Source organism: Abrus precatorius, unplaced genomic scaffold (assembly GCF_003935025.1).
Source record: "Abrus precatorius isolate BTA unplaced genomic scaffold, Abrus_2018 Scaffold11, whole genome shotgun sequence".
NCBI classification, from domain to species: Eukaryota; Viridiplantae; Streptophyta; class Magnoliopsida; order Fabales; family Fabaceae; genus Abrus; species Abrus precatorius.
In genome coordinates, this window is record NW_020874303.1 from 24,443,784 (window position 1) to 24,469,992 (window position 26,209).

Sequence of the window (26,209 nt, forward strand, 5' to 3'; positions counted from 1 at the left end):
TTAAATTAAATTTTTTATAGAAATTATTACAATTGATAATTTCTACATTTAAGATTAAAATTATTATATATATATATATATAATAATATCATCGTTAATATTATATTAAATATATAATAAATAATAAAGTTAGTTATTTATCTTAAAAAATATAAATATTTTTTTATTTTTAAAATATAAAAATAATTATAATCGCTGTTTTGAAAACGAGATATGTTTTAAGTTTATAAATACAATATACTTTTAAAATTGTATTTCTTTTTATTTTTAAAAAATTGTTAAAATTTAACTTTAATAAATTAAATAGATAATTAACTAATCTAATTATTATTTTTTGTTAATTAAGCGTTGAGTTGATTAGTATAAATATATATATATATATATATATTATTGATTAATATATATATATATATATATTTACTATCGATTAATATATTTTTAACTTAAGACTGGCATATAATAGACATGTATTCTGATAATCACAGTGTTTAAAAAATTTAAATAAAAATTTAATCTTAATTTATTTCATTTGAAATCAATATTTATGTTTTTTAAAATATAATTTTAATTAATTAAGTAAGTGAAAATTCATTGTCGCTAACTATTAAGTGTTGAGAAAAAATAATTCCTACAATTGCAAATTTTTAAAATGCTATGATAAAAAATTATTATTTTTTATCTATCATCTTATTAGGAAAAAAGCAAAAGGTAAAATAAAAAAAAAAATTTAGTCAATCTAATAAAATGGTATATTAACTAGAAATTTCCAAGTCTGTACACATAAAAATCTTAATCTTAAATAACAGAAGATATAAAACGATGAGTATCAGAAAGAATCAAATATAAACGGTTGAAGACAACCACAATTAATCCAAGGAATCACAACAATAGGAAAATCATAAATCCCCGAGAAAACAAAAAGGGCCAAAAGACCCAACAATTGTTAATTTGCTACAAACTAAGGTAATGTTCAAAGCAAAATAATGATACTCTAACAGGGAATTTGACTTGTGAACCATCTAAGAACTCGAACTGGAAGCTTTACAAGACTCACTGCCAAATTGGCCAATCCAGCACAGCAAATACAACACGGGCACAAGCAACTCAATATAGACCTGCATATGTCCCATCATCGCAATTCAGTTCAAAATCAAATATCAAAACAGAGGAAAACAAATTCAAAAGAAGAAAAATCAGAAAATAAAGCAACAGAAAAGACACATTGCGCATGATTAATTCGTCTAAACAGAACAACTGAAAGATCGAAAATTTGAGAGAAATTACGCACCCCAGAACCCAAATAACTGCACCAACAAGAGATAAAACCAAAGCCAAGAGAGCAAAGGGTAATCCGAGCAAGAAACCCAGTGGCCTGCATTCGCAACCTTCTTCTCCCATGTTGTTTTTTCTGTCTCTTCAAAGTCTTTGCCTGCAATTGATTAGGTTTTGCGGATGTGAAGAAGAATAAGTGGAAGAGTGAATGGGGTTATTATATATGGATAAGTGATTAAGCGTGTTGTGCTGTATTGAATTTTCAAATTATCTTCGAAGACAACCAACCGTGACGCGGACGCGAATTTTTATATTACTATAATAACGAGTAGCGTTTACGAACATTCGCTTGTAGACTGAAACACCCTTTTCAATATTGTAATTTACATATATTACCGACTCTGTTTTGCTCTCTTTTCTTGGGTTCCTTTTGGTATTTCGTTATTTGGAAGTTTCCTTCTGTGTTACAGAGGTTAGTTGGGCGTCTATTGCTTCCTTATTTATTTCGCACGTTGAAGTTGACTGTTATTTCTTCAGATAACTTGTTCGTAAGTAATAGACCAGGTAAAATTATTTATTTAAGGCCACTAAATTACAATTTCTTTTAAGCTTCATAGATCAAAGATTTTTAATGGCACTTATAAGCAAATGTTTCAAATAATAAATAACACTTAAATTAAATAAATTTAATAATCTTAAGATGAAATCATAAAAATTGCACATTCTTCACAGAGCTGACATACAAGAAAAAGTTTCTATTAATTCCAACATTGAGTCAAACCAATCTGTGTATATATGGAATAATATAATGTGTTTGACCAGTTATGCGTTAGTGGTAGAGAAGAGGATGATAAGAGGAGGATAGAGGTAAAAAAAAAGAGTATGAAAAGAAATGAAGATCAAATGAAAATAGATATATTAAAAAAATCTCACTTTAGGAAAAAACCTACTAGTGTATAGGTAGAAAAAACAAATCTTCAAAGGATAAAAAATCCACAAAAAGGAAAGGAGTAGGGTTCTCTCCACTAAATGATAAAGCTTAAGGTCTACATTTCATATCTATTTTAATCTTGAATGTTTTGGCTTTATCTATTTAAGTTTTTCTTAAATAGATTTAAGAGTAAAATTATAGGTTTGAGTCAAGTTTAAACTTATATTTTAAAGCTTAAATAAGAAACAAATTCTATTTTGTTCAATCCAGTAAAACTCAAAACTTAAATTGAGTAAACTCACTATAGGTTTAAGGTTTTTTATTGTTATAAATAAAAAATTTTATTTTATTTTAAATATTAATATAAAAATAAATTATTCTTCATTTTTAAGTAAAATAAAAACTTGTATAATTTTATAATTAAAAAACAGAGAATAAAAAACTTTCAGTTTTGCAGGTTAAGAATCCCTTAAAATCTAGTTATTTGATCACAATTCGAGTGATTCGGGATATTTATCATATGAAAGCTTAGCATTGTCAATTTAAGGCTTGTTTGTTTAAAAGTTCAAAAACTAATTCCCAAATATTAATGCAAAAAAAAAAAATTAAAAAATCAATAAGCATGTGTAATTTATATTGATTTATTGTATATATTTCGATCATGTCTAATCACTTAAAGTTAACTTTGTTTATTTTAAATTAAAATAATTGATAATTAGAATTTTTAGCAAAATCCAAACCTGATATGATTGAGGGATCTAGTGTATTATCACATCATTAATTAAATTAAAAATTAGGAGATAAAGTTTATGGTGTATATGTTATCTATTTTTTGTCTGTATTAGCTGGGTTTTATCAATAAAATAGATGGTGGCGACCCAACATAAAAACAGGTCAATTACCATATAGTTGGTTTAAAAATTTCAGATAGGTGGTCGACAATAAAAATTCAAAACTATTTACAATAATTATAGATTAAATTTTTTTATTCGTCAATAGTGTAGAATTAACTTTGAAAAATAAAATAAAATCCTATGCTTAATATTTTACTCTGCAATTATGAATTTTTTTGAAAATAAACTTTTTTTTGTCAAGTGTTTTTGGTCAAATTATTTTGGTCAACCAGAAAATAGAAAAAAGGACTGAAGGCCCAAGAAGATTATGTGGGCAAACAATTAGGGCCGAAGTAGTTTTTTGTCTATGGATTTCAAAAATCAATTAGTAATGGGTCTGGAAATACACTGGCCCGTACATTTACGCTCAGAGTATGTTTATACGTGGATTGTTGAGTTTTTTTTTGTTTTTTTTAATAAATAATAAATATATTCTTTTGAAATAAATAAATAAATAATTTTGTTAATCTTAATTTTAAAAGTTAAGAATAAACGACTAAAAATAATAAAATTTTATTAGTAAAAAAATATTTATTATATTTTTATAACTTCAATATAATAACTGTATATTTCTTTTATAAATTTTTTTATTTATAAATATTTAGAGAGTTGAATTTAACAAAACTCATAAATAAAATAGTTATATTTTAATAATATTAAAGTATATATATTTTAATTTGTTATCTATTTATATTATTAATTTAATATAGTTATATAAACATTATATTTACCAAATGAACCATTAAAAAAATTTAAATCAGTAAATTAACTCATGATTTTGATAGAAAGTTTCATTATTATATTGATTGAGACAGAACTTTATTTTGTAATTTATATAGGTATAGGTATATAGACAATGGAAAATGGAGGGGGAAAATTGAATTGATAGTAAGAATGGTGAAATATTTTAAATAAAAAATTGAAAATAAAAATTGACAAAGTGAGCAAGACTTACTTTTTAAAATGATTGAATTTTTTTATTAATAATTAATAATTTCATGATAATATTACAAATCACGAGTTAGTATCCTAATAATATTTTTATATAAAAATATATCAATATTTTTTAATTAATATTGAAAAATAGTTGTTAATTTTATCCCATATTTTAAAAATATTTTAAAATTTGATACGTTATTAATATATTTTTATATTATAAATTAACTAAAATACACTATAAATATAAAATTTAAATTATTATAAAAATTAATATTTTTTCTTAATATATTCAAATGAAAATATGAAAAATATAGTATTAATACATTTCAATGAAATTTGTGTGTATAATAAGATGATTAATTTTTTAAAAAATCACTACTAAAAAATCTGAAAATATAGACAGATTTATAGACAAATTTTTTCATTATTATAGATAAATTTTAGCATTATAGATAGATTTATAGACGAACTGGAGCCGTCTGTAATATGTGCGTTGGTAAATAAATAATTTATCTGTAATTTACAGATGAAAAAATCTATCTCTAATTATATACGGAAAGATCTGTCTGTAAATTAGTAATTCATTTATGAAATTTAAAAAAAAAATTGTTTCATTTTTTTATAAACATAATTATTCCTCGTTATTCCTAATTATTACAATTTATAAACATAATAAAAACTATAAAATTATATATTTAAAATCAGAAATTATTTATAAAATATAAAATTAAAATTTCATTACAAATGAAGAAGTAAACATCTAAAAAAAAATATAAAAAATAAAATAACATTATATATAACTAATAATTGGTGTGATCATCTTTTGAAAAGTATCGTCAGGAGTTAGAGGAGGAATGACGCATGGAGTTAAAGATTGGTGATGTTAGAGCTGGTGGAGGAGGAGGGAGAGATGTAGAGGTGCTTGCTCTCATGAGCTGTTGCATTTGCATATGCCGCTGCTGCATCTGTTATTGCACCTCCGTATCCTCGATACTACCTTCTTCTCTATCTTCTTCTCCATTTTCTTCGTCCACTTCTTCTTCCATGCACTTTTCTTTCTCTTTTACATCTCTTCATTTTGCTTCTGCAGTTCTTCATTGAGGGCATGGACCTAAGTGCGGACCATGTCCTCCATTTCCTTAGGTACAAGAGAAGGGGTATTTCCAGTGATAGATGCAGGAGACATAGAGTCTGCAAAGCGGCTCCCCATGCTGTAAATGCGGCCTTTATAAAGGTCACCCACCGTCTTTGACCATATAGTATCCTTATCAACTGACTCTAAATCTTGAGAAGATTCCTCATCAAGCCTTTGAACATAGTAATCCTACAGTTCAATGCAGATAATTATATATTAGTCTCGAAAACTATTTAATAAATTATTAATAATAATATATAGTGTCAATAATAATGACTTACATATGTGACCTGAGATCGTGTATCAACCCACAAGGCGACTCTTCCATGCCTTGAAAATCATCTTTTCATCCTAAGAGGAATGGAGAAGTTGCTCTACATAAATACAATTTCATTAGAAGAATTACAAGAAACAATATCTAACTTGTGTAAGGCGCATCAAACATCTTCTTAATGGTATCTGTCACCTAGTGGAAACCCTTTTGTGGTGGAATCCAACTTAACACACAATAAAATAATACAATTATTATAACATTCACATCAAATATGATGCCTGGGTCTGTGATGATTGCTACTCACTTACAACTGGAAAAATAGTGGATCCCTTACCTGTGGCCTGTGTAGAAGGAGGTTGTGTGGCATGTGTAGTCGGCAGCGAAGGGAAAGGAGCAACATACCCAGGGTTGGGCACCATGATAAATTGTTCTTATCCCCTATCTTGCGAGGTCTGCATAGTAATTGGTGTGGAGGTAGAAGTAGGAGCGGTGGGTGAAGCAGTATTGTCACGATTAGGACGTTGAGCAACACCTTTCTTACGTTTACCTGCCATATCTGAAACAAGTATAATACATGTTTAGAGACCAAATACACAAAAACACAATATTGTATCAACATTTTATTTTACATTACACAAATTTCTAATATAAATTTTGGCAGAATCTTCCTTAATATATGAATATTTTCTTATATTTGTTTACACTTAATAAAATAAATTTCTAATGTAAATTTTGGTAGAATCTACCGTAATATATGAATATTTCCCTATATTTGTTTACACTTAATGCAACAAATTTCTAATGTAAATTTTGGTAGAATCTTCCCTAATATATTAATATTTCCTTACATTTGTTTACACGTACTTAATACAAAAATCTAAATTTTCTTTACACATAATCTATATATTATGTAACAATCTATTAATCAATGCATAAAAAACATACACATTACAATCCTAAACCGTTATAGAGCACATTCCCTTATAACTCCACAACATGCAAATTCTACAAATTCCACAAACATAAATAATCCAATAGCACATAATTATTAGGTTCGGAGAAGGACCTCGACGCCCTTTCTCCCAGTCATACAATCTTCAATCCTACAACTCTATCTTATAAATTTTAAGTCTCTAAAATACATAAAAAATTAAAAAACTAAACTAATTAAAAGTTAGAGTATCATACCAGGAATACAATGATGCAAATTATTTTTCAAATGGATGCTCCAATCACTCGCAAATGCCAAAAATATGAAGTTTTTTGAGAGAGACAGAGAGAGATTTATGAAAAATGAGAAGGGGAAGGGATAGGCGCAGTTTTGATGGGCTTTAGACATTAAAGTTGGAAAAATACATCTGTAAATGGTTTAATGAAATGATGCGTTTTAAACATCTATTTACAGACACAAAAAAATTCATCTGTAAATTGTCACATAAAAGGTCGACTAAAAAGGACACTATTTACAAATGGAAAAATCTATCTGTAAATTTCCACTTGAAAGGTCGGTTAAAAGCGTACTCCAAATTTTCCTCCCATTTTCAAATTACAGATGAAAAAATTTGTCTATTATTTCAGTCTATATTGTTTTGCGTCAAATGACGGACATATTACAGATAGACATTATCTATCAGTAATATAGACAGATTTTTTAGAAAATTTAAAAAAAATAAAAAAATTACAAATCCGTCTCTAATATCTGTCTGTAAATGACGCTTTTCTAGTAGTGAATTGACTAAGGTATCTTTGTAATATATGATGATTACTTTCTATTATTTTTATTATTTTTTATATGAACTTTTAAACTAAATAAATCTATTTCGCATAAAAGACTTTTAATTTAATTATTGGTTTAAAAAACATGAAATAAAAAGCTATTAAATAATATAAAAGTAGATGTGAGCCTTATAAAGTGATCCATCATCTTCAACATGAGTGATTTGAAGTTGCAGAGTATCATGAATCGAAAACCTTATTATATAATAGACAGAAAAGCTTGTAGTTTACTTCTTAAGGAAGTACTAATCGCTGACTCTATGTCTCGTGGAGTGCCCCACAAAAATTAACAATGGAAGTTGGCTACATAAAAGTTGATGGTGCCACGATGTCGTTCTTATTGTATACACATAGATATATATTGATATATGTAGAAGCATACAAATAACTCTACATACGTATCCAACATGGAAACAAAATACCTGTCACCACAAAACTTGCATAGAATACTTCCATGCATGAAAGACAAAATGTTCATCTCCACATTAACTGTTGATGCTTTTGGGCCAGAGATCTTAAAATATCGTTTCCATATCACCAATATACAGATCCAATGTGCTGCGCGGCTGTGCCCCCTCCTTATATCCTTTTCTATCTATTTTCACTAACATTGTTATTCTCTACATATCTCTCTCTTTGAAAGTTCAATTATTTCTGCTCCTGTTCTTATTTTTATATGCACTGGATTTCAACTGCTTTTTTATGAATCTTCTTTGCATAACTGTATATCCATTTGCGTGGCCAAGCTATAGTACCAAACATTTTGGAGCAAACCAAAGATCACTTCAAAAGCAAAGGATGTAAATAAAGGAAAAACTTTATAATTGTTAGGTATTGTAAAGTGTATCTGTGGAATGCACGTAGTGTACATTTTATATTTCAGGCTGAAGTTAAGAACCCATTTATATTTTATATGATTAAAATTTAAAAAATATTTAGTTATCTTTTTCTCTTAAAATTAAATTTAAGTAAGTAATAATAGTACATTTTTTTTATATAAAAAATAATTGATTATATTTTTATATCTCCAATATAATAAATATTTTTATTTTTAATTTTATTTTTATTGTTACTTTTATTTTCTTAAATTTAAAATTTGATGATAACATTTTAAAAAAATATTTAAACACCTTTTCTAATAATTAAAACCAGGGTTTACTTTTTCAACATTTTGTCACGCTTACATTAATATATTTTCTAAATTTTCTCTAAAAAATACTTTATGATAATAATAATAATAATAATCAAAACCTTTTCAAATAAGATTTTAGATTAACTTTTTACACTTTCAAAAAGTAATTTTTAGAACTATTAATTTTATTTTAAAAATAAGTTTCTAAAATTAAGATTTTACACTTTAAAGATTAGTTTTCAAAAATGGTTAATAATTTTAAAAAATAATTTTAAAAAATTAATTTTTGAAAGTGTAAAAAAATTATTTTTTAAAGTATAAAATTCTAAGTTTAAAAAGTTATCTACGAGAAACATTAATACTTTTTAAAATTAATTTTTATGAATTTAAAATTTAATTATAAAATTCATTTATGAAAGCATGAAATTCTATTTTTATAAACGTTTAAAAAATCAAGTAGATGAAAACTGATTAACATAATTTTTAATAATAAATCATTTTTTATAATATAGTTAAAACAAATTTAATGATGTTTAATACACGATAAAAGAATATGGTAATAAAACTTAAAAAAAAGTAATAAAAGCAAGTAAAATTTTGATAAAAACAAAAAGTAAAGTTTTGATAGAGAAAAAAGTTATTAAAAAATATAAAAATATTTAATAATTTAAATTATTGTTAAAATACTTCCTTTATCTTTTTATAAGGAATAAAATAAATTTTTTAATCCTAATTATAAAAAATATAAAATAAATTTGAGATGTATTAATTATTAAAATTATTAATATTTATTATTATTATTAAATATATATTTACAAGTTAGTGACTATACTAATTATACCGTTTAATATTATAAATATTTTTAAAATAAAATTTATATTTATAAAAAATATAATTAATTTAATTATTTTTAATGTTAATAAGTTAGTAAAGAAGATAGATTATTTTAAAAAAAATTAATGAGTTATAGAAAAAATGTGCTCAAAACAATATAATGCCCTTAGAAAAAGAGGGAACACCATGTGTCCATTACAGAGATATCATGGGATCATTCAAAGTTGAAAAGGGAAAGCTGAAGGATCATAAATGCTGCCCTGATAAATGGCCTTAATTCTGGGAAATTGTGTGAGGATGTAATAGCCTTCGGAATTGAATTATTGAGGGTGGGTCAGTGGGTCTGTGTCAGTGCCACGGTTTTGGATTGTCTTAGTGCATGAGAAATCTGGGGACCTCTTTGAGAATGACAACCTTTGATGGAGAAAATCAGATTCCTGGTTATGACATGTAATGACTCGCCAGCAACAATAATTATTGCTAACTTTAGGACCCTTATATATGAAAAACACAGTATTTATGTTCACCTTCATCCCTATCATCTGGACCATCAGTAAAGACAATTGTGTCTTTCTTCTTGTTCTACTATTAGCAAAGGTGGTATGTCCATTAATTTATGGAAAATTAAATGGTTCCCCCCTCAATGGTCCCTTCATCCACATGGTTTCAGTTTGAAGTGAAACACCTTTCATCTAAATCAAGTTCTCTTGCCCCTCAGATATTAGGCAATAAATGGATAAAGGGTATAAGCAGGTTAATTTTTCAGAGAACGTGTCTTATAGACAAGTTTTTATGCATGAAATGTACTTACTTAACTTATCAGCTTTGAATAATTCATTTACTTTATTTTCATAAATTTCACCTTTAAGTTTATGAGTTTTTATTATATAAATATCTCATCAAGTTGATTAATTAAATGCACCATTAATCGAGTACAATTTACATGTGTTTAAGAGCATATGTTAAGAAATTAATTTAATTTTTTTATAAAAATAAATTATTTTATTTGTCAATATTATCTTTATTTATTAAGATTTTTTTTGCCAACTAACAAGTATAATAATTTTAACATTAATTATTATCTAACTATTATAATAACTTCAATACTTTTAATAGGAGTACTTTAGTGAAATTACTTTTTTTACTATATAATATTTAGTCAAATTATTCATTTTCTTAAGACGTATGCATTAGTAGTAAGTGACAACTAATATAAATGGAGAGAGTAATAAATAATAAATTTATATTAAAAATTATAACATTTAATGTTATTAATGTATTTAATCTTGTGATATTTTATAATTTTTAACAAAAATTTACTACATATAGATTTTTATTAGGAACAAAATTTAGATGCAACATCATATATTTATTAGTATTATTCAATCATAATTAAAATTTTATCTTGATAATATGTGTCAACCTTTAATGTTATGTTTATTTCTAATGTTGACATTTATTATGTAAATTTTTGAAGTGAAACTTCAATTTGAATTGAAGAATAATACAGTATATTGCACTTAAATTTAAATTTGTCCTTTTATTGTATATCATTTGGTACACGTAAAAAAAAAACTAATTAAATAATCAGTTGTAATGTTATAAAGTGTAGTCTAAAGATTTGTTTAAGATAAATATTTTATATAAAAAGTTATGTTAAAAATATGACTGAGTACTAACTAACTATATTAATGTTCAAAACATGAATTACTAATAGTTTAAAAAAGTTAAACTCTTTCAATTTATCGAAACCAAACCTATATGAATATATGTGTAAGTTTTTAACACACAACTAGGTGTTGCATCAAAGTAAGTAATAAAACGTTGGAATTAAGAATAAAAAACTTTAAAATGTTTATTTAAGTAATTTTACAAACACCTTAAAAGGAATATAAAAAAAATATTTTTTTACTTCCAAATGGGTTGAATATCATACTTTTTTGTAATTAATGTTTATATTCCTTAATTAATGCTCTAAACATTTCTTTTTGTAAAATTTAAAAGAATCTTTGAAATAATTAAAAATGTTCAACAATAGACAAATTGAATGTTATCCACCGACATAAAAAAACTAGAAAGCCCTATTAATTTAAAACAAAATTCAATGAGATAATACATAAATTATCGCATTAACAATTATACGAGTCTAAGTAAATTATGCATTAAAAAAGTCTTTTTTTTTAGGTTTAGGAGTTTGTTTTACTTGTAAAGACAAAAAGTGTATGGATCAAATGCATGTGGACTCGGGTTAAAGAGCTCAGCCATCTCTAACGCCCAGGAAGGTTCCCAAATTTTATACAATCTGTTTAAAAATCTTCATACATACCAATACTTGGCACAGACAGAGCCATATACCAAACGTTTCTTCTACTAAAGATTTGATTAAAAAGTTATTTGACAGTGAAGTATTTTAGTTAACTTGAGGTTTTAAAATCCTAAAACAAGTGATTGCATTAAGAAGTTGGAGAATGAATTTTACTGTCTAAATCAACTATACGTAGATTAAACAAATGTCCAATGTAAAGTTCAGATACTGGTAATCTTAAAATAAAAAAGAAGAAAGATCCTTAACAAATGTATTGGATAAAAGATCTTATTTCCTTTCCCAATTTTAACGCAAGTCATCGTCATTATATTAGCGTGTGTTTAATTCTGCGTTTAAAAAAAGGTTAAACACGTGTTTCTCTGACACTATTCAAAGTAACTTTTGTGTAAGAAATGTGCGTATAATTATAATTGATGTTGTTCTAAACATAGGGTCGGTCCCTGCAGCATAGGAACACGAATATACATAGGTTCATGACTTGTATGTTTGTTTTAGTTGGTCTAATTATACATTCATTAGAAACTAACGTAACCGATAAAAAATATTTTTTATTTCTTTAATTTAGAGACTAATATATTTTAGTTTGAAATTAGAGGGTTTTGAATATCTCAATCCTAATATAGTAACATATATGCATATATAATGTGAGAATTTAATTATTTCTATTCCTAGCAACCAGCAAGTCGCAGTAGAAGTGTAAGAGGGGCCTAGTTAATAAGTTAGGACCATATATTATCAAGAAAATTTTACGTCACACTCCAAAAATACAGTATAAATAAAACAGGTGGTGAAAGAGATATTATAAGTAAAAATATGATAAATGGTTTGATTAAAAAAAAAAGAAGAGAAAGGTAAAAAATAATACAAAATTTTATGTATAAAAAATATAAATATTATAAGTTTTGAATCTGCCAAATAAACATATTATAATTTTTATAAAAATGTATTATTTACTAATTTTTTATTACGTACCATATATATATATATATATATATATATATGAATAGTCATATGTATAATTAATGCGCAGCTTATCCAACTAGTTTTCATTGATTATCAAGGAAACAAGATAGACGTTATCTGTTAAGTGAGGGAAAAAAAATAGAGCGGGTCAATTTGTCCACAAAATCAACATGCGATACATCACTTTCATTTCCATTGTACTGTTAAAACTTACAAAACACACAGTCACCGAAATAGCTTCAACTAACATTCTCTTCTCTTTCTCTTATATATATAAAAAAACTAATATTCTCCTTCCCCTTCATATATATCCATTACAGATTTAAAGCTGGTTAATTTAAATTAGCATAAGTCCATGATGCCATCTGAATTTTCAAAAATCTTTCAACACTCAAAAAAGGCCATCCACAAACCCAAAAAATATATTATTTAGTATATAGATGCAAACCATCACTGCAAGTAGCACACGCCAAAACAAAAACACTAAAAATTTCTCTTTTGATACACGACCTAAGTTGTGGTCGAGAGAGATCCAACCTAGCTCTTTCTTCACACACTCCCTTTCCGTTTCCTAGATAGGCAACAGAACCATTTTCAAATTCATCTTCTTATACATCTCTTATCTTTCTGGATTTTCATGCACCGTCACTTGTGAACACTTGTTATCATATATATAAAGATACACTTATATAAGTGTAATTTTCATTTTTATCATTTATACCAAGTTTGAAATCTAGGAATATTCATGCTGGCGGTGTCACCTTTGAGGAGCACACGAGATGAAAGCCAAGGAGAGATGGAGGGTTTCTCTATTGGAACCGATGACTTTGCTGACCTTTCAGAAGGGAACTTGCTTGAAAGTATCAACTTCGATGATCTCTTCATGGGAATCGATGATGAAGAAGATGCCTTGCCGGATCTGGAGATGGACCCTGAAATGCTTGCTGAGTTCTCACTCAGCGGTGGTGAGGAATCTTCGGAGATAAACTCTTCAATTTCAGTGGCAAATAGTAAATCTGATGATGGGAATATAAATGCTACGAATAAAGAAGTTGAAGATCATAAAGCTGCTAATTCTTCTTCAGATTCGGGAACCAATTCTGGGTCAAGTCGAGGGGAAGAGATAGTGAGCAGAAGTGATGAATCAGTGGTGGTGAATCCTTTGCCTAAGGAAAGTGAGAAAGGAAGAAAATCATCGACTCAATCCAAGACCAATCCTCACGGGAAGAGAAAGGTGAAGGTAATTAACACTATTGCTATCTAGCTAGCTTGCACTTTTTTCTTGCTTAGGTATTAGGTTGGTGTGCTCTATTAATTTGGTTTCGGGGAAATTCATGTGGAGTTAAGGCTAACCCTTAAGGTTCTGTCTCTATCTCTATGATGGGTCTTCCTAAAGTTGCTGAGTTTGTCAAAAGAACTCACGGGTACATTGAAGAGAGAGAGAGAGAGGTGCAATCAGAAGAAGAGCGTTATTTCATTATTATGCCAATTTTAATTTGAATTATAGTAACGGGTTTTTTTTCATTTTCTTGGGTTGTGTGAAGGTGGATTGGACCCCAGATTTGCACAGGCGATTCGTGCAAGCAGTGGAGCAGCTAGGAGTGGATAAGGCTGTGCCTTCAAGGATTTTGGAGATTATGGGAATTGACTGCCTCACCCGCCATAACATTGCCAGCCACCTTCAAGTATATAATAAATTATGTCTTTCAACTTTGTTTTATCGTATTGGTTTTCAATATCTTCTATATAAATTTCAGTCACGAAGATTCAACAAAGCAACCAAAAAAGATAGATTATACTCGTTATTGATTGATATTATTGTAGCTATTTGTTTCGCACTTTTAGTTATTGAAACCTACTTTGATAATTACTTCCTTTTAATATATGTAGAAACTTTTAGAAGTTAATTATGTATGTAAACGCAAAAGATTTCTAGGTGAAATTTGGTTTATGTTTCCAATGGTAATTAATTAGATTTGGATATCATACAATACATGATTGAAACTCGCATATAGTTAGTTCTTTAATTTTAACGGAGGGTGCTAAAATATTTAGTTTTGGATATGCAGAAATATCGTTCGCATAGAAAGCATTTGCTAGCGCGTGAAGCTGAAGCAGCAAGCTGGAGTCAACGGAGGCAATGTTTCAGTGCAGCAAGTGTTGGTAGAGGAGGAGGCAAGAGAGATGTGAACCCTTGGCTCGCACCAACCATGGGTTTCCCTCCCATGACACCAATGCACCATTTTAGACCTTTACATGTATGGGGGCATCACACAATGGACCAGTCCTTTATGCATATGTGGCCTAAACACATACCATATTCGCCGTCAGCACCACCACCGTGGCCACCGCGGACAGCTCTATCTCCGCCGCCTCCACCAGATCCTTTATATTGGCACCAACGGGTTAACTCTCTTGAATTTAAAATAATTATATGAATTAACATATGGGTTGTGTTATGGGAGAATAGTATTTTTTTCATAAATTAAGTATTTCAAAATTTTAAACTGATAAATAAAAGAAACGTATAATTAATAATTATATATTATACCAAACTCTAGATCACTTAATTATAAAAGTTTTGATTTTATGTTATGCATGAATAATATAAAAATTTGAAGTTGTTAAATAAAAACAGATGAATACTAAACCCTTGATTCATGGTATGGAATGCATAAGACACACCAAATGGAACAGTTGATTGACACTTAAAATTACTTTCTCCAAAACAACCAATCTTATATAATCCCTATTTCTATTGTTTATCTAAACAGGCATATTTTTGTTTGATACAGGCCCCAAACGTGCCCACCCCAGGAAGACCGTGTTTTCCACAGGGTCTGACAACCACGGTAACTATTCGCCTTACTCTTTTGGAACCACACAAGTTGTCTTCTCCTTTGAATTTTGGATCCTTTTGCGAACAACTTTACTGTATAAAATGTTGTCATATTTACAAAATTAAGGTTCGGTTCACTCACCGTAGAGGAAATACTATGCAATAACATGCAGAGATTTGGGTCTCCAACTGTACCAGGCATCCCACCACACCATGCAATGTACCAAGTAGATCCAGGCATTAGCATCCCAGCAAGCCAACCACCACCTCGGCCCCTCTTCGACTTTCATCCGGTAAATTTCAAACACATATATATAAAAAATGTGTTATACTAATAATCATAAAAGATAAGATAAATTATACTTACGTCTTATGCAAACTCCCTAATATAGCAACAAAATATTGTATATATTTTTTTTATCTCGTAGTGTTATAAATATGAGAGAGATTAAAGAAATGTAAAAAGAAAAGATTAATATAAAGTGAAAATTTCATTAAATTTCAAGAGCATGAATATATTTTATAGTCAAAATATCTTATTTAAAAAGTGGTATTTATTTTATATGTTTTAAGGATTCATTTTCGAATTTATCAAAAGTATAAGTTATACCGAGTTAGGACTTAAAAAAACTCTAATTATTTTGAATATTTAAAATATATTTTGTAAACCAGAACTATTTTTTCTATTAAAATGAGATTCTCGCTAGAGAGTTGTACTTATAATTAATTGCTAATTAGACCCTTTTTTTATGAACACGGTTTAACCATGATAGATTGATAGTTAAGCCAACATAGCTCCGCAGATATAAACTAAAAAAAGTTTGCTTGAGCACAAATTAACCTGATTTAGTAAATTTCCTTCTCTGTCTCTTTAATTTCTTCCCTTCCGTCACTTTCTCACTTCTCTTTCTCTCTTTCTCAAACACAGTGTACACACGCATCAATGTTCGTCCGTGTCTATGAATACAAAATAATTTTTTGTTGGATTCGCGTCGTTCTCATGGGCAATTTATTTCATGTTTCATTTTACCATTTAGCAAAAAACACAAGAAGCTAATAATTGGTTCCACGAAAAAGAAATTGATGTATATAGAAATACATAATCAACGGCACAGTTATATTTTTATTAAGAGCAAAATTATTATCGCATGGTTAATTTGATTTCTTTTTAACAGTCAAAGGAGAGCATAGACGCAGCTATTAGTGATGCTTTATCAAAACCATGGTTGCCACTGCCACTTGGCCTTAAAGCTCCAGCACTTGATGGTGTAATGGGTGAATTACAAAAACAAGGGATTCCAAAAATTCCACCCTCTTGCGCTTAACAGAAATCCCATACGGAAGAGTTTTTTTTTTCTTCTCACGCGGTGTGGAGGCCACAAAACCCTAATTCGATGACTTCTCAATAATCATATATTGCATGTTAGAATACGCATGCTTGCTTCTTCTCTTTTTTTCTTTTTCTTTTTCTTTTTGTATGTTTGAGCAAAAAGAAGAATTGTAGTAATATGTGCGGGTAATTGTTTAGCCATTTAATTTTGTGTATTATGTTGGAATATATAAAGGCTGTGTTTTTTGTACTAGAAGGATGATATGAGACTAATAAGGTGAAGAATCTCAATAAAGTACTTTAGTGAAAGATTTCTTCTTTGGTGTACACTTTAGTAAAATGACTTACTTTTAGCTTTCATATATACCCAAATCTAAGAGTATACAGCTTTATATATGCTATCCTCTAGTAGTTGATAGAGATGGCAAAGCTCCTTTTTCTCTAAGAGCTAGCTGCAAAGGCGAATACCACGCTTAGGCCCCTTCTTTGTTGATAGAACGCCATTGGTGATAGATGTGCGGGGCCGGGTCATTGCAATTCCTAAGGTGAGAATATGACTGCTTACGTGTTGGGTCGGGTTTTATCAGAAAAAAAAACAAAAACGTACCAATAAAAATAAAGTAATTTTTACGGTGAATTTAATGTTATATTAAGCATGTATAATAAATAACGAGATTTAATGATATATTTTAAAAAATATAAATATTTTTTAATTTTTAAGATACTAAAATAATCATAACTACATATTTAAAGAGGATATAAAATATTCTTTCAATTTTATAAATACATTAATAAACACTAAAAATAAATTGATATGGATTAAGTTAGATTTAGTTAATTTTGAATTTGTAACTTGAAATAAACCAACTCTATCAAGAATGAATTGAATCGAGGAGTCGGATCTTGAAATATATACACAAAAGTATTTATTATTTATTAAAAAAAAATATGATTATATATTTTATTTTATGTATAATAATAAGAAGAAGAAGGAGGAGGAGGTTGATCGGGTCGGTTGGAGGAGAACAAATCCGATATCCAACATGCATTGGTCGGGTTTAATATTTTCTGGATCGTTTTTACCTAAGAATTTGATCGACTCATTTACTTTGCCTTAGATTGAGTCAAGTTGTTCATGTTAATTAGATTTACTTATCCTTGAACACTCCTAAGTGAGATTAATAATTCTCTTTGGGTGCAACGATTATTAAAAAAACTTTTATTTTCTGAATAATTTTTATTTGGCGGAGTGGCACGATGAAAAATGGATTTGGATCGAACTTTAGATAAAGATGAAACTTTCTTATATAGGAACATGACTTAGTTCTTGATTTCATGCTTGAATCTGCCAAGTATAGTTTCCTTAAAAAGAGTAGTTGTGAATTGTGATTCGTGGATTGGACTACTATTATCTTATATTCTCTACTATCTGTGTATGCTGATTCTGTTTTGTCAATTTGCTTAAGTTCAATCAATAAGTTTTTTGCTTTTCATATAATTATTTATACTTAAGCTTTTGGAAAGGTCTATATATATATATATATATATACGCCATCCAAAGTTCTTGCGCTTCCTTGACGTACAGCTGCTTCTTGACAAAGTACTTACGTACAAAGTGCAATTCGTTTAGGAGAATTATTGTTGAAGTATCTGATAGCTATATATTGTGTTGTTTATGGCAGCAGCACATGAAATCTACCGTTGACTTGTTCCTCAAATGAAGCCAATCATCATTGGTCAGGTGTATGCTTTTCTTTTGGTTAATATTAACCTTGTGCTCCCATTTATATTTTGAAAAACATTAATGTACAACATGATTTGGTTTACTTCAAGGCAAGAAGGTTAAGCAAGCTTCATTTTTGCTTTGGCGTCACTATTAAAAAAGTGTTTAATACAGACGAATTTTACAGACAGATTGAAATCCGTTTGTAATACAGACGAATTTACAGACGAATTTGTGGATTAAATTTTTTTTTTTCTAAAAAATCCGTCTGTAAATTTGTCTGTATTACAAATGAATTTTAATCCGTTTGTAATTTGACCGTCTTTTGGCGCAAAACATTATAGACAGGAATTACAGACGAATTTTTTCATCTGTAATTTGAAAATAGGAGGAAATGTTATAGCAGGAAATTACAGACGGATTTTTCCATCTGTAAATGGAACTGACGAATTTACAGACGAAAAAATCCGTCTGTAAGATACCATCTGAAACGCACCGTTTCATTAAACTCATTATAAACGGATTTTCCCGTCTATAATGACTGAAACCCATAAAACCACGTCTCCCCTTCCTCATTTCTCAGAATTCTCTCTCTCTCTCTCTAGGAGCTCAGTGTTTTGGCCTTTGCGAGTGATTGGAGCAACCATTTGAAAGTTTTTTTGCATCATTGTATTCCTGGTACGATACTCTAACTTTTAATCAGTTTAGTTTTTTAATTTTTTATATTTTTTAGACACTTAAAATTTTTAAGATAGAGTTGTAGGATTGGAGATTGTATGACTGGGGGAAGGGTGTAGAGGTCCTTCTCCGAACCTGATTATTGTGTGCTGTGAAATTGTTTGTGTTTGTGAAGTTTGTAGAATATGCATGTTGTGGAGTTACAATTGGATGTGCTCTAGAACAGTTTAGGATTGTGATGTGTTTGTGTTTGATGTATCGATTAATATATTGTTATATAATTTATTAGTTGATTTTAGGTGAAATTTTGATTTTTGTAAAAAAATAGTAAACAAATGTAAGGAAATTGACATGTATTAGAGGAGATTCTGCCAAAATTTATATTAAAAATTTTTGTAATGTATTTTAGAAGGTTGACACCACATTGTATATTTGTATTATGTTTATATAGTTCTTGAGGAAGATGTTTCTCAGAAATCGTCAGTGGATGTATGATAGGTTGCATCCAAGTCGAGGGGAAATAAAACCTAAATTCTTTGAGGGTGTAAAGGAATTTATACGCGTCTGTTATAATTCGCAGCAATTCATAACCAATCAGGTCGTTAGGTGTCCATGTTCTAAGTGCAAGTGTAGAAAGTTTTTGGATATTAATTCAATTAGATATGATTTGTATAAGTTTGGATTTAAACATGATTATTGCATATGGACTGAGCATGGGGAAATAGTTAATTTGGAAAATCAAGTAGGTAATTCAAATATATTGCAATCAGGTAAGGAAGTAGGTAATGTAAGTTGGGAAGAAAGTAATAGTCGTTATCAAGAAATGGTTTATGATGCTGTTGGTTATCAATTTAGAATTTTTCATGATTTTGAAGCTGAACAAGAACCTAATGGAGAGGCTGCAAAGTTTTATAATATTTTAGAAGCAGCAAACAAGCCTTTATGGGATGGGTGTGTGCATTCAGAGTTATCTTTAGCAATAAGAATGTTAAGCATAAAGTTAGAAGGCAATCAAAGTCAGAGTTCATTTGATCAATGAGCTACTTTAATTAGTGAGCTTAGTCCCCAACTTGACTCCATCCGAAAAGACTTTTACCAAGCAAAAAAATTAGTTTCCAAACTTGGATTAAAAGAAGTCAAAATTGATTATTGTTTGAAAGGCTGCATGCTGTATTACAAAGATGATGTTGTTTTGACCAATTGCAAATTTTGTGGAGAGCCTAGGTTTAAACAAAGAAGAGGTGGTAGAAGTGGTAAACATAAAGATGTACCGCAAACTAGAATGCATTATTTGCCTTTGATTCCTAGGCTAAAAAGGTTGTATGCGTCTTTGAGTTCAGCTCCTTACATGACGTGGTATGCTAAAAATAAAAGGAGTGATGGGATAATGACTCATTCATCTCATGTTCAGGCTTGGCAACATTTTGATAAAGTGTATCCTGAGTTTGCATCCGATCCTAGAAATGTAAGGTTAGGGTTATATGCTGATGGGTTTGCTCCAAACAATCAATTTAATAAACTATATTCTTGTTGGCTTATTGTGGTTACACCTTTTAATCTTCCTCCTGAAATGAGCATGAAAAATCCATATTTATTCTTGACTGAAATAATTCCTGGTCCAGAAAATTCAAAGGCTAAAATTGATGTATAGCTTCAACCTTTGATTGATGAGTTGAAAGAGTTATGGTGTGAGGGTGTAGTAACTTATGACGTATCAAGGAAGCAAAATTTTATCATGAAGGCAGTACTGATGTGAACGATAAATGATTTTTCTGCTTATGAAATGTTGTTTGGATGGATGACTCAAGGGAAATTAGCATGCCCAATTTGTATGGAGGATACAAAGGCATTTACTTTAAAACATGGAAGAAAAAATTCATAGTTTGATTGCCATAGGAGATTTTTAGATATGGAACATCCTTATAGGCGTCAAGCCTACAAATTTAGGAAAGTAACTGTTGAGAATGAGGACCCTCCTGCCCGTTTAAATGGTCATCAAGTATGAGATAGAGTTAGACACTTGTCAAAAATAACAGAAGTAAGAAAATTCATTAGGTTTCCTGGTTATGGGATGACACATAATTAGACCAAACAAAGTATATTCTGGGAGCTCCCATATTGGAAGGATAACTTAGTTTGTCATTGTTTAGATGTGATGCATGTGAAAAAAAAAATGTATTTGACAATATCATGAATACTGTAATGGACACTGATCGAACTAAAGATAATGTAAAAGCAAGGCAAGATTTAGAAGAATATTGTAGGCGTCCTGAATTGAGGTTAGAACAACTTGCAGATGGTCAATGGTCAAAACCAAAGGCAAGTTACACTCTGACTTTACCATAAAGACAAGATGTGTGTAAGTGGGTGAAGGACTTAAAAATGCCTGACAGTTATGCTTCAAACCTCGGCCGTTGTGTGAATGTTGAACAAGGAAGATTTTTTGGGATGAAAAGTCATGATTGCCACATATTCATGGAGTGTCTTCTACCTACTGCATTTAGGGAACTACCAGACCATGTTTGGAAGCCATGGACTGAGTTAAGTGAGTACTTTAGGGACCTGTGTTCACCTACGCTAAGGGTTGAAGATCTATTAGTTATGGAGAAAAATATTTCTGTGATTTTGTACAAATTATAGAGAATACTTTCCCCTGGTTTCTTTGATTCCATGGAGCACTTGCCTATACACTTAGCATATGAAACACGTGTTTGTGGACCAGTACAATACAAGTGGATGTATCCGTTTGAACGAGAAATTGGAGGGTTCAAAGGACTGTGAAAAATAGAGCTCAAGTGGAAGGATCCATATGCCAGGCATATATATCAAAGGAGACATCAAATTTTTGCACATACTATTTTGAACCTCATGTTCAATCTAGGAGAACTCGGGTTGGTCGAAATGATGATGGGGGAGAAAGTAGTAATGAGCCAACTCTATCTATATTCAACCAACCAGGTCGTGTATCTGGGAAATGCGAAGAACGATGGATCTTAGGTGATGAATCAGAGGCCGCCCACTTGCACATCTTATTAAATTGTGATAAAGTTCAACCATTCAGAATGTAAGTAACTTATGATTGCTTTAATGATTTTTTCTGATCATGGTGATTCAAATCTAATTAATGATGTTGCAATGTTTACAAATATTTTGAACAATTATATGGTCACGAATCCCTTAATCAATTTCCATCATGGTTCAAAAGTTATGTACGTCATGACATTTCCCTAACATTTTAGTTATTCGACTTTTTAATATTATTCTGTATTCAATCAATTGACATCGATTAATGGTATGTGTAGGTGCATGATCCTAGTAATGGTATCATAGATCCTGACCTATATAACTTGTCCAGAGGTCCAAAAAATAAAGCATATTGTTGGCCAATTTACTTTGTTAATGGGTATAAATTTCAAACCATTGAATCATGTCAAGGGAGAAAAACAGATAATAGTGGAGTTAGTGTGAGAGGAAATTTAAGTGTTGGTGACTGTGATTGGTATGGAAAACTTCATGAAATAGTTGAGCTTGAATATGCTGGTGAAACCATAAAAAGAATTGTCTTATTCAAGTGTAAATGGTTTGATCCAACACGCCCAATAAGTACACGTAAACATAACCATTACAATATAATTGAGATTAACCATACCAAAAGATATAGAGGCTTTGACCCCTTCATCATTGCACAAAGTGCAAGACAAGTATATTTCTTAACTTACCCAGGAAAATGTAATAAAAGTTGGAGGATTGTAATTAAAACTAAACCAAGGGGTCGAATTGAAAGTGATGAAGTAGATAATGAAGATGCATATCAAATTGATGACTCAATCTCTTCACGTGTAGTAATAGACATTGTTATCCCTCCAATTTTATCTTCTCCTTTGAATGAAATTGAAATAATTGACTCTCCTACCCAAGTTATGAGAAATAATGAAATGGATGACATCATAGAAGACGAGAAGAAAGGATTTATGGATGAACTTTCATCGAATGATGATGAAGGTAGTCTTGAACTATCAGAGTAAATGAGAGAAAGTAAGTATGTTTATCAATTTACTATGTTTCCATGATTATTGATAATTTGAGTTATCATCAATATTAATTATATTTTATAGCGATTATAGTATTTGTCTCTAAACATATATATGGTTTGATTCAGATATGGCAGGTAAAGGTAAGAAGGGTGTAACTCAGCGTCCTGATCGTGGCAACACTTCTTCACCCACTGCTCCGACTTCGACCTCCACACCAGCAATAGTGCATACCTCCCAGGTTAAGGGACAAGAGCAATTTATCATGGTGCCCAATCTTGGGTATATTCCTCCTCCTCCTCCAATATAGCGAGTTTCACACTCTGCACCGCCTACTACACAAGTCACACAGTCACCTGCTACACAGGGCATAGGAGAGGGATCTACTGCTGTCCCAGCTGTAAGCGGGCAACAATCATCACAGACCCATACATCATCGAGATCGTTAGAAACTTTGACATGGGATGAGTCCACTTGGTAAGTAATTCAATCAAATATGCCTAACATTGCGTATTTTATGTGAATGTTAGTAGTTATGTTTTATTTTATTGTGTTATTAGTTGGATACCACCACAGAAAGGTCTCTATCAGGTCACAAATACAATTAAGAAGATGCTTGATGCGTCTTACAGAAGTTTTGCAAAGGTGCCAAAGGATACAAAGATGGAATGGTTCAAAGATTGGAAGGTAATAATAGTATATTAATTTTAACTAAGTGTAATTACATATGACTGTTTGTACCTCTTCTAATGAAATTGTGTTTATGTATAGCAACTTCTCCATTCCCCCCAGGATGAAAAGATGATTTTCAAGGCCTGGAAGAGTCGCACTGCAAAGCGACTAAGACAGATGTACACTGAGGCTCACCAGGACCCTTCTACTGCTGATTGGATAACACCCAACTTTCTTCATGTCTTGCAGGAGTATTGGGGTACGGATGAGTTTAAAAATCTCTCTGTAAAGAACAAGACAAACAGGGCATCTAATAAGGGGGGTCACTGCATACTGGTGGGTCTATGACTCTGGCTGGCACTAAGGCAAACTTGGTATGTGATTTTAAAATTCAGTTTACTCTATCTATAATTTCATATTTGAGATTGTGATTTATTTTCAATTGCAGGAGAATTCGTTGAAGAGGCCACCTACAACTGGAGAGTTGTTTAAGGAGACACACACTCGCAGGCAGGACAAAAACTTGTGGGTTGATACATGATCTCAAGCCACATATGTAAGTCATTCTTATTGATAATATATGTTATTATTAGCGACTTATTAAATAGTTCTCCAAACTAATATCTACTTATCTGAATTGAACTGTAGGATGACTATGTTCAAAGGCTTGAGGAAGCATCTTCTCAGGATCAGAGTCAATAGATGAGGATGCTATGTGGTCACAAACAGTGGGTGGCCTTTATAAAGGTCGCATTTATGGCATAGGGGGCCGCTTTGCAGACTCCATGTCCCCTGCATCTGTCACTGGAGATGCCCCTTCTCTTGCACCTGAGGAAGTGGAGGACATGGTCCGCACTTAGGTCCATGCCCTCAATGAAGAACTCTAGAAGCAGAATGAGGAGATGTGGAAGAGCAAAGAAAGTGTATGGAAGAAGAAGTGGGCAAAGAAAATGAAGAAGAAGATAGAGAAGAAGGTGACATCGAGAATGCAAAGAGAGGTCCAGTAGCAGATGAAGCAACAACATATGCAGATGCATGCTTATTTTGAGCTCATGAGAGCAAGCAGCTCCACACCTCTTCTTCCTCCTCCACCAGCTCAAGTACCACTGGTTTTCACCTTCATGCATCATTCCTTTATTGACTTCTCGTCTACTGATAATGATGCTCCTTTGGATGATGACCATACAGATTATTCCTGATGAAGACTTGTATTTTAGTTTTAAATGTATTTATTTAGATGTTTTTTTGTCTTCCTTTGTAATAACATTTAAACTTTATATTTTATAAATCATTTTGGAATATTTAGATGTCGAATCTATAGTTTTTATTTTGTTTATAAATTGTGATAATCAAGAACAGCAGTAAATAACTATCTATATAAACAAAAAATACCAATAATAGTAAAATATATCACCGACGGATTATAGACGGATTTTACCGTCTGTAAGTTATAGACAGATTTTTTCGTCTGTAATTTACAGACAAATCTAAAAATTCGTCTGTAATTCTTTACCAACAAAAATATTACAAACAGACATAAACCGTCTGTAATGCTCTAAAATTTCGTCTGCATAAACAGACTTTTTAGTAATGCGTTGTGTTGTTTTGTTCACTTGGTTATTGTGTAATCTCTTTTTTGATTGTTTATCTATAAACTTGGATTAATTTATAATATACAAATCAGAATATGTTCATTGATGTTTGATCAAAAGGATTTAGTTAAAATCGGGTATGGTAGGATCTTTTTATATTCTTGTGTTTCTAAAATAATGTTAGAGAAATTATTCCCTTATCAAATGGTTAGAGTAAAGACCTCTCAATAGATATTAAAGTTTTAATCATATATATATATATATATATATATATATAATAATTATCAAGTGTTATAATTATTTAATAAGTTTAATTAAGAATTGATGTGTTTAATAATTTAAGTATATTCCACTAAATTGTACAATTTGTTTATTACTAGTTAACATAATAAAGAAAATAAATAATTATACCTTATTCTCTCGAAATTAAAGGAGAAATAAAGATGAATATTTAGTGGAATAGAATGAAATACATTCTATCAAGTTTCACTAACACTTTTGATTTATTTAGAAATTGTATATAATTTTTAATTGTTTTTATTTTAAAATTTAGTATCTTTATTGATTTTTTAGGTAAAATATTGTTTTCAACCAACTAATCGTGATCTTGCGATAGATTTAAGGTATGGATTTTCTAACAAAAGTTTATAAGTAAATTTTTTTAATTTATTTTAAATTTTAAATATTTTATAAAGCGTGAGATTTGAATTCAAAAATTAAGGGAAAAATTTATAATTTTATTTTGTATAAGATTTAGTATTTTGATTGGTGAATTTTAAGTATTTTAAAAAACTAAATTAATTTAATCTAAAATTATTTCAAATAAAAATAATAATTTATGAGTTTTAATTTTAAAAAACAAAAAGACT

The 26,209-nt window shown here is 29.7% G+C and overlaps 2 protein-coding genes across 4 annotated transcripts; one reads left to right on the forward strand and one right to left on the reverse strand.

Moving 5' to 3' along the window:
* Window positions 1–991: 991 nt before the first annotated feature.
* On the reverse strand, window positions 992–1,401 carry LOC113853913. Its single transcript, XM_027484617.1, has 2 exons — window positions 1,289–1,401; window positions 992–1,115 (listed from the first exon to the last, which is right to left on the reverse strand). Exons 1-2 carry the CDS (start codon window positions 1,396–1,398, stop codon window positions 992–994), a joined length of 234 nt encoding a protein of 77 aa, XP_027340418.1. The 5' UTR covers window positions 1,399–1,401.
* An 11,315-nt stretch (window positions 1,402–12,716) lies between these two features.
* On the forward strand, window positions 12,717–16,970 carry LOC113853910 (transcription activator GLK1-like). Of its 3 annotated transcripts, XM_027484612.1 has the most exons (7): window positions 12,822–13,440; window positions 13,561–13,715; window positions 14,020–14,160; window positions 14,545–14,880; window positions 15,271–15,327; window positions 15,488–15,607; window positions 16,490–16,948. In XM_027484612.1, the coding sequence occupies exons 1-7, from the start codon at window positions 13,221–13,223 to the stop codon at window positions 16,637–16,639; spliced, it is 1,179 nt and encodes a 392-aa protein (XP_027340413.1). In that variant the 5' UTR covers window positions 12,822–13,220; the 3' UTR covers window positions 16,640–16,948. The 3 variants fall into 3 exon arrangements, 2 of the variants coding, with proteins under 2 accessions (XP_027340412.1, XP_027340413.1); XM_027484611.1 differs by having other exon boundaries at window positions 12,717–13,715; window positions 16,490–16,970; XR_003502708.1 differs by having other exon boundaries at window positions 12,821–13,715; window positions 15,442–15,607; window positions 16,243–16,949.
* Window positions 16,971–26,209: the final 9,239 nt, after the last annotated feature.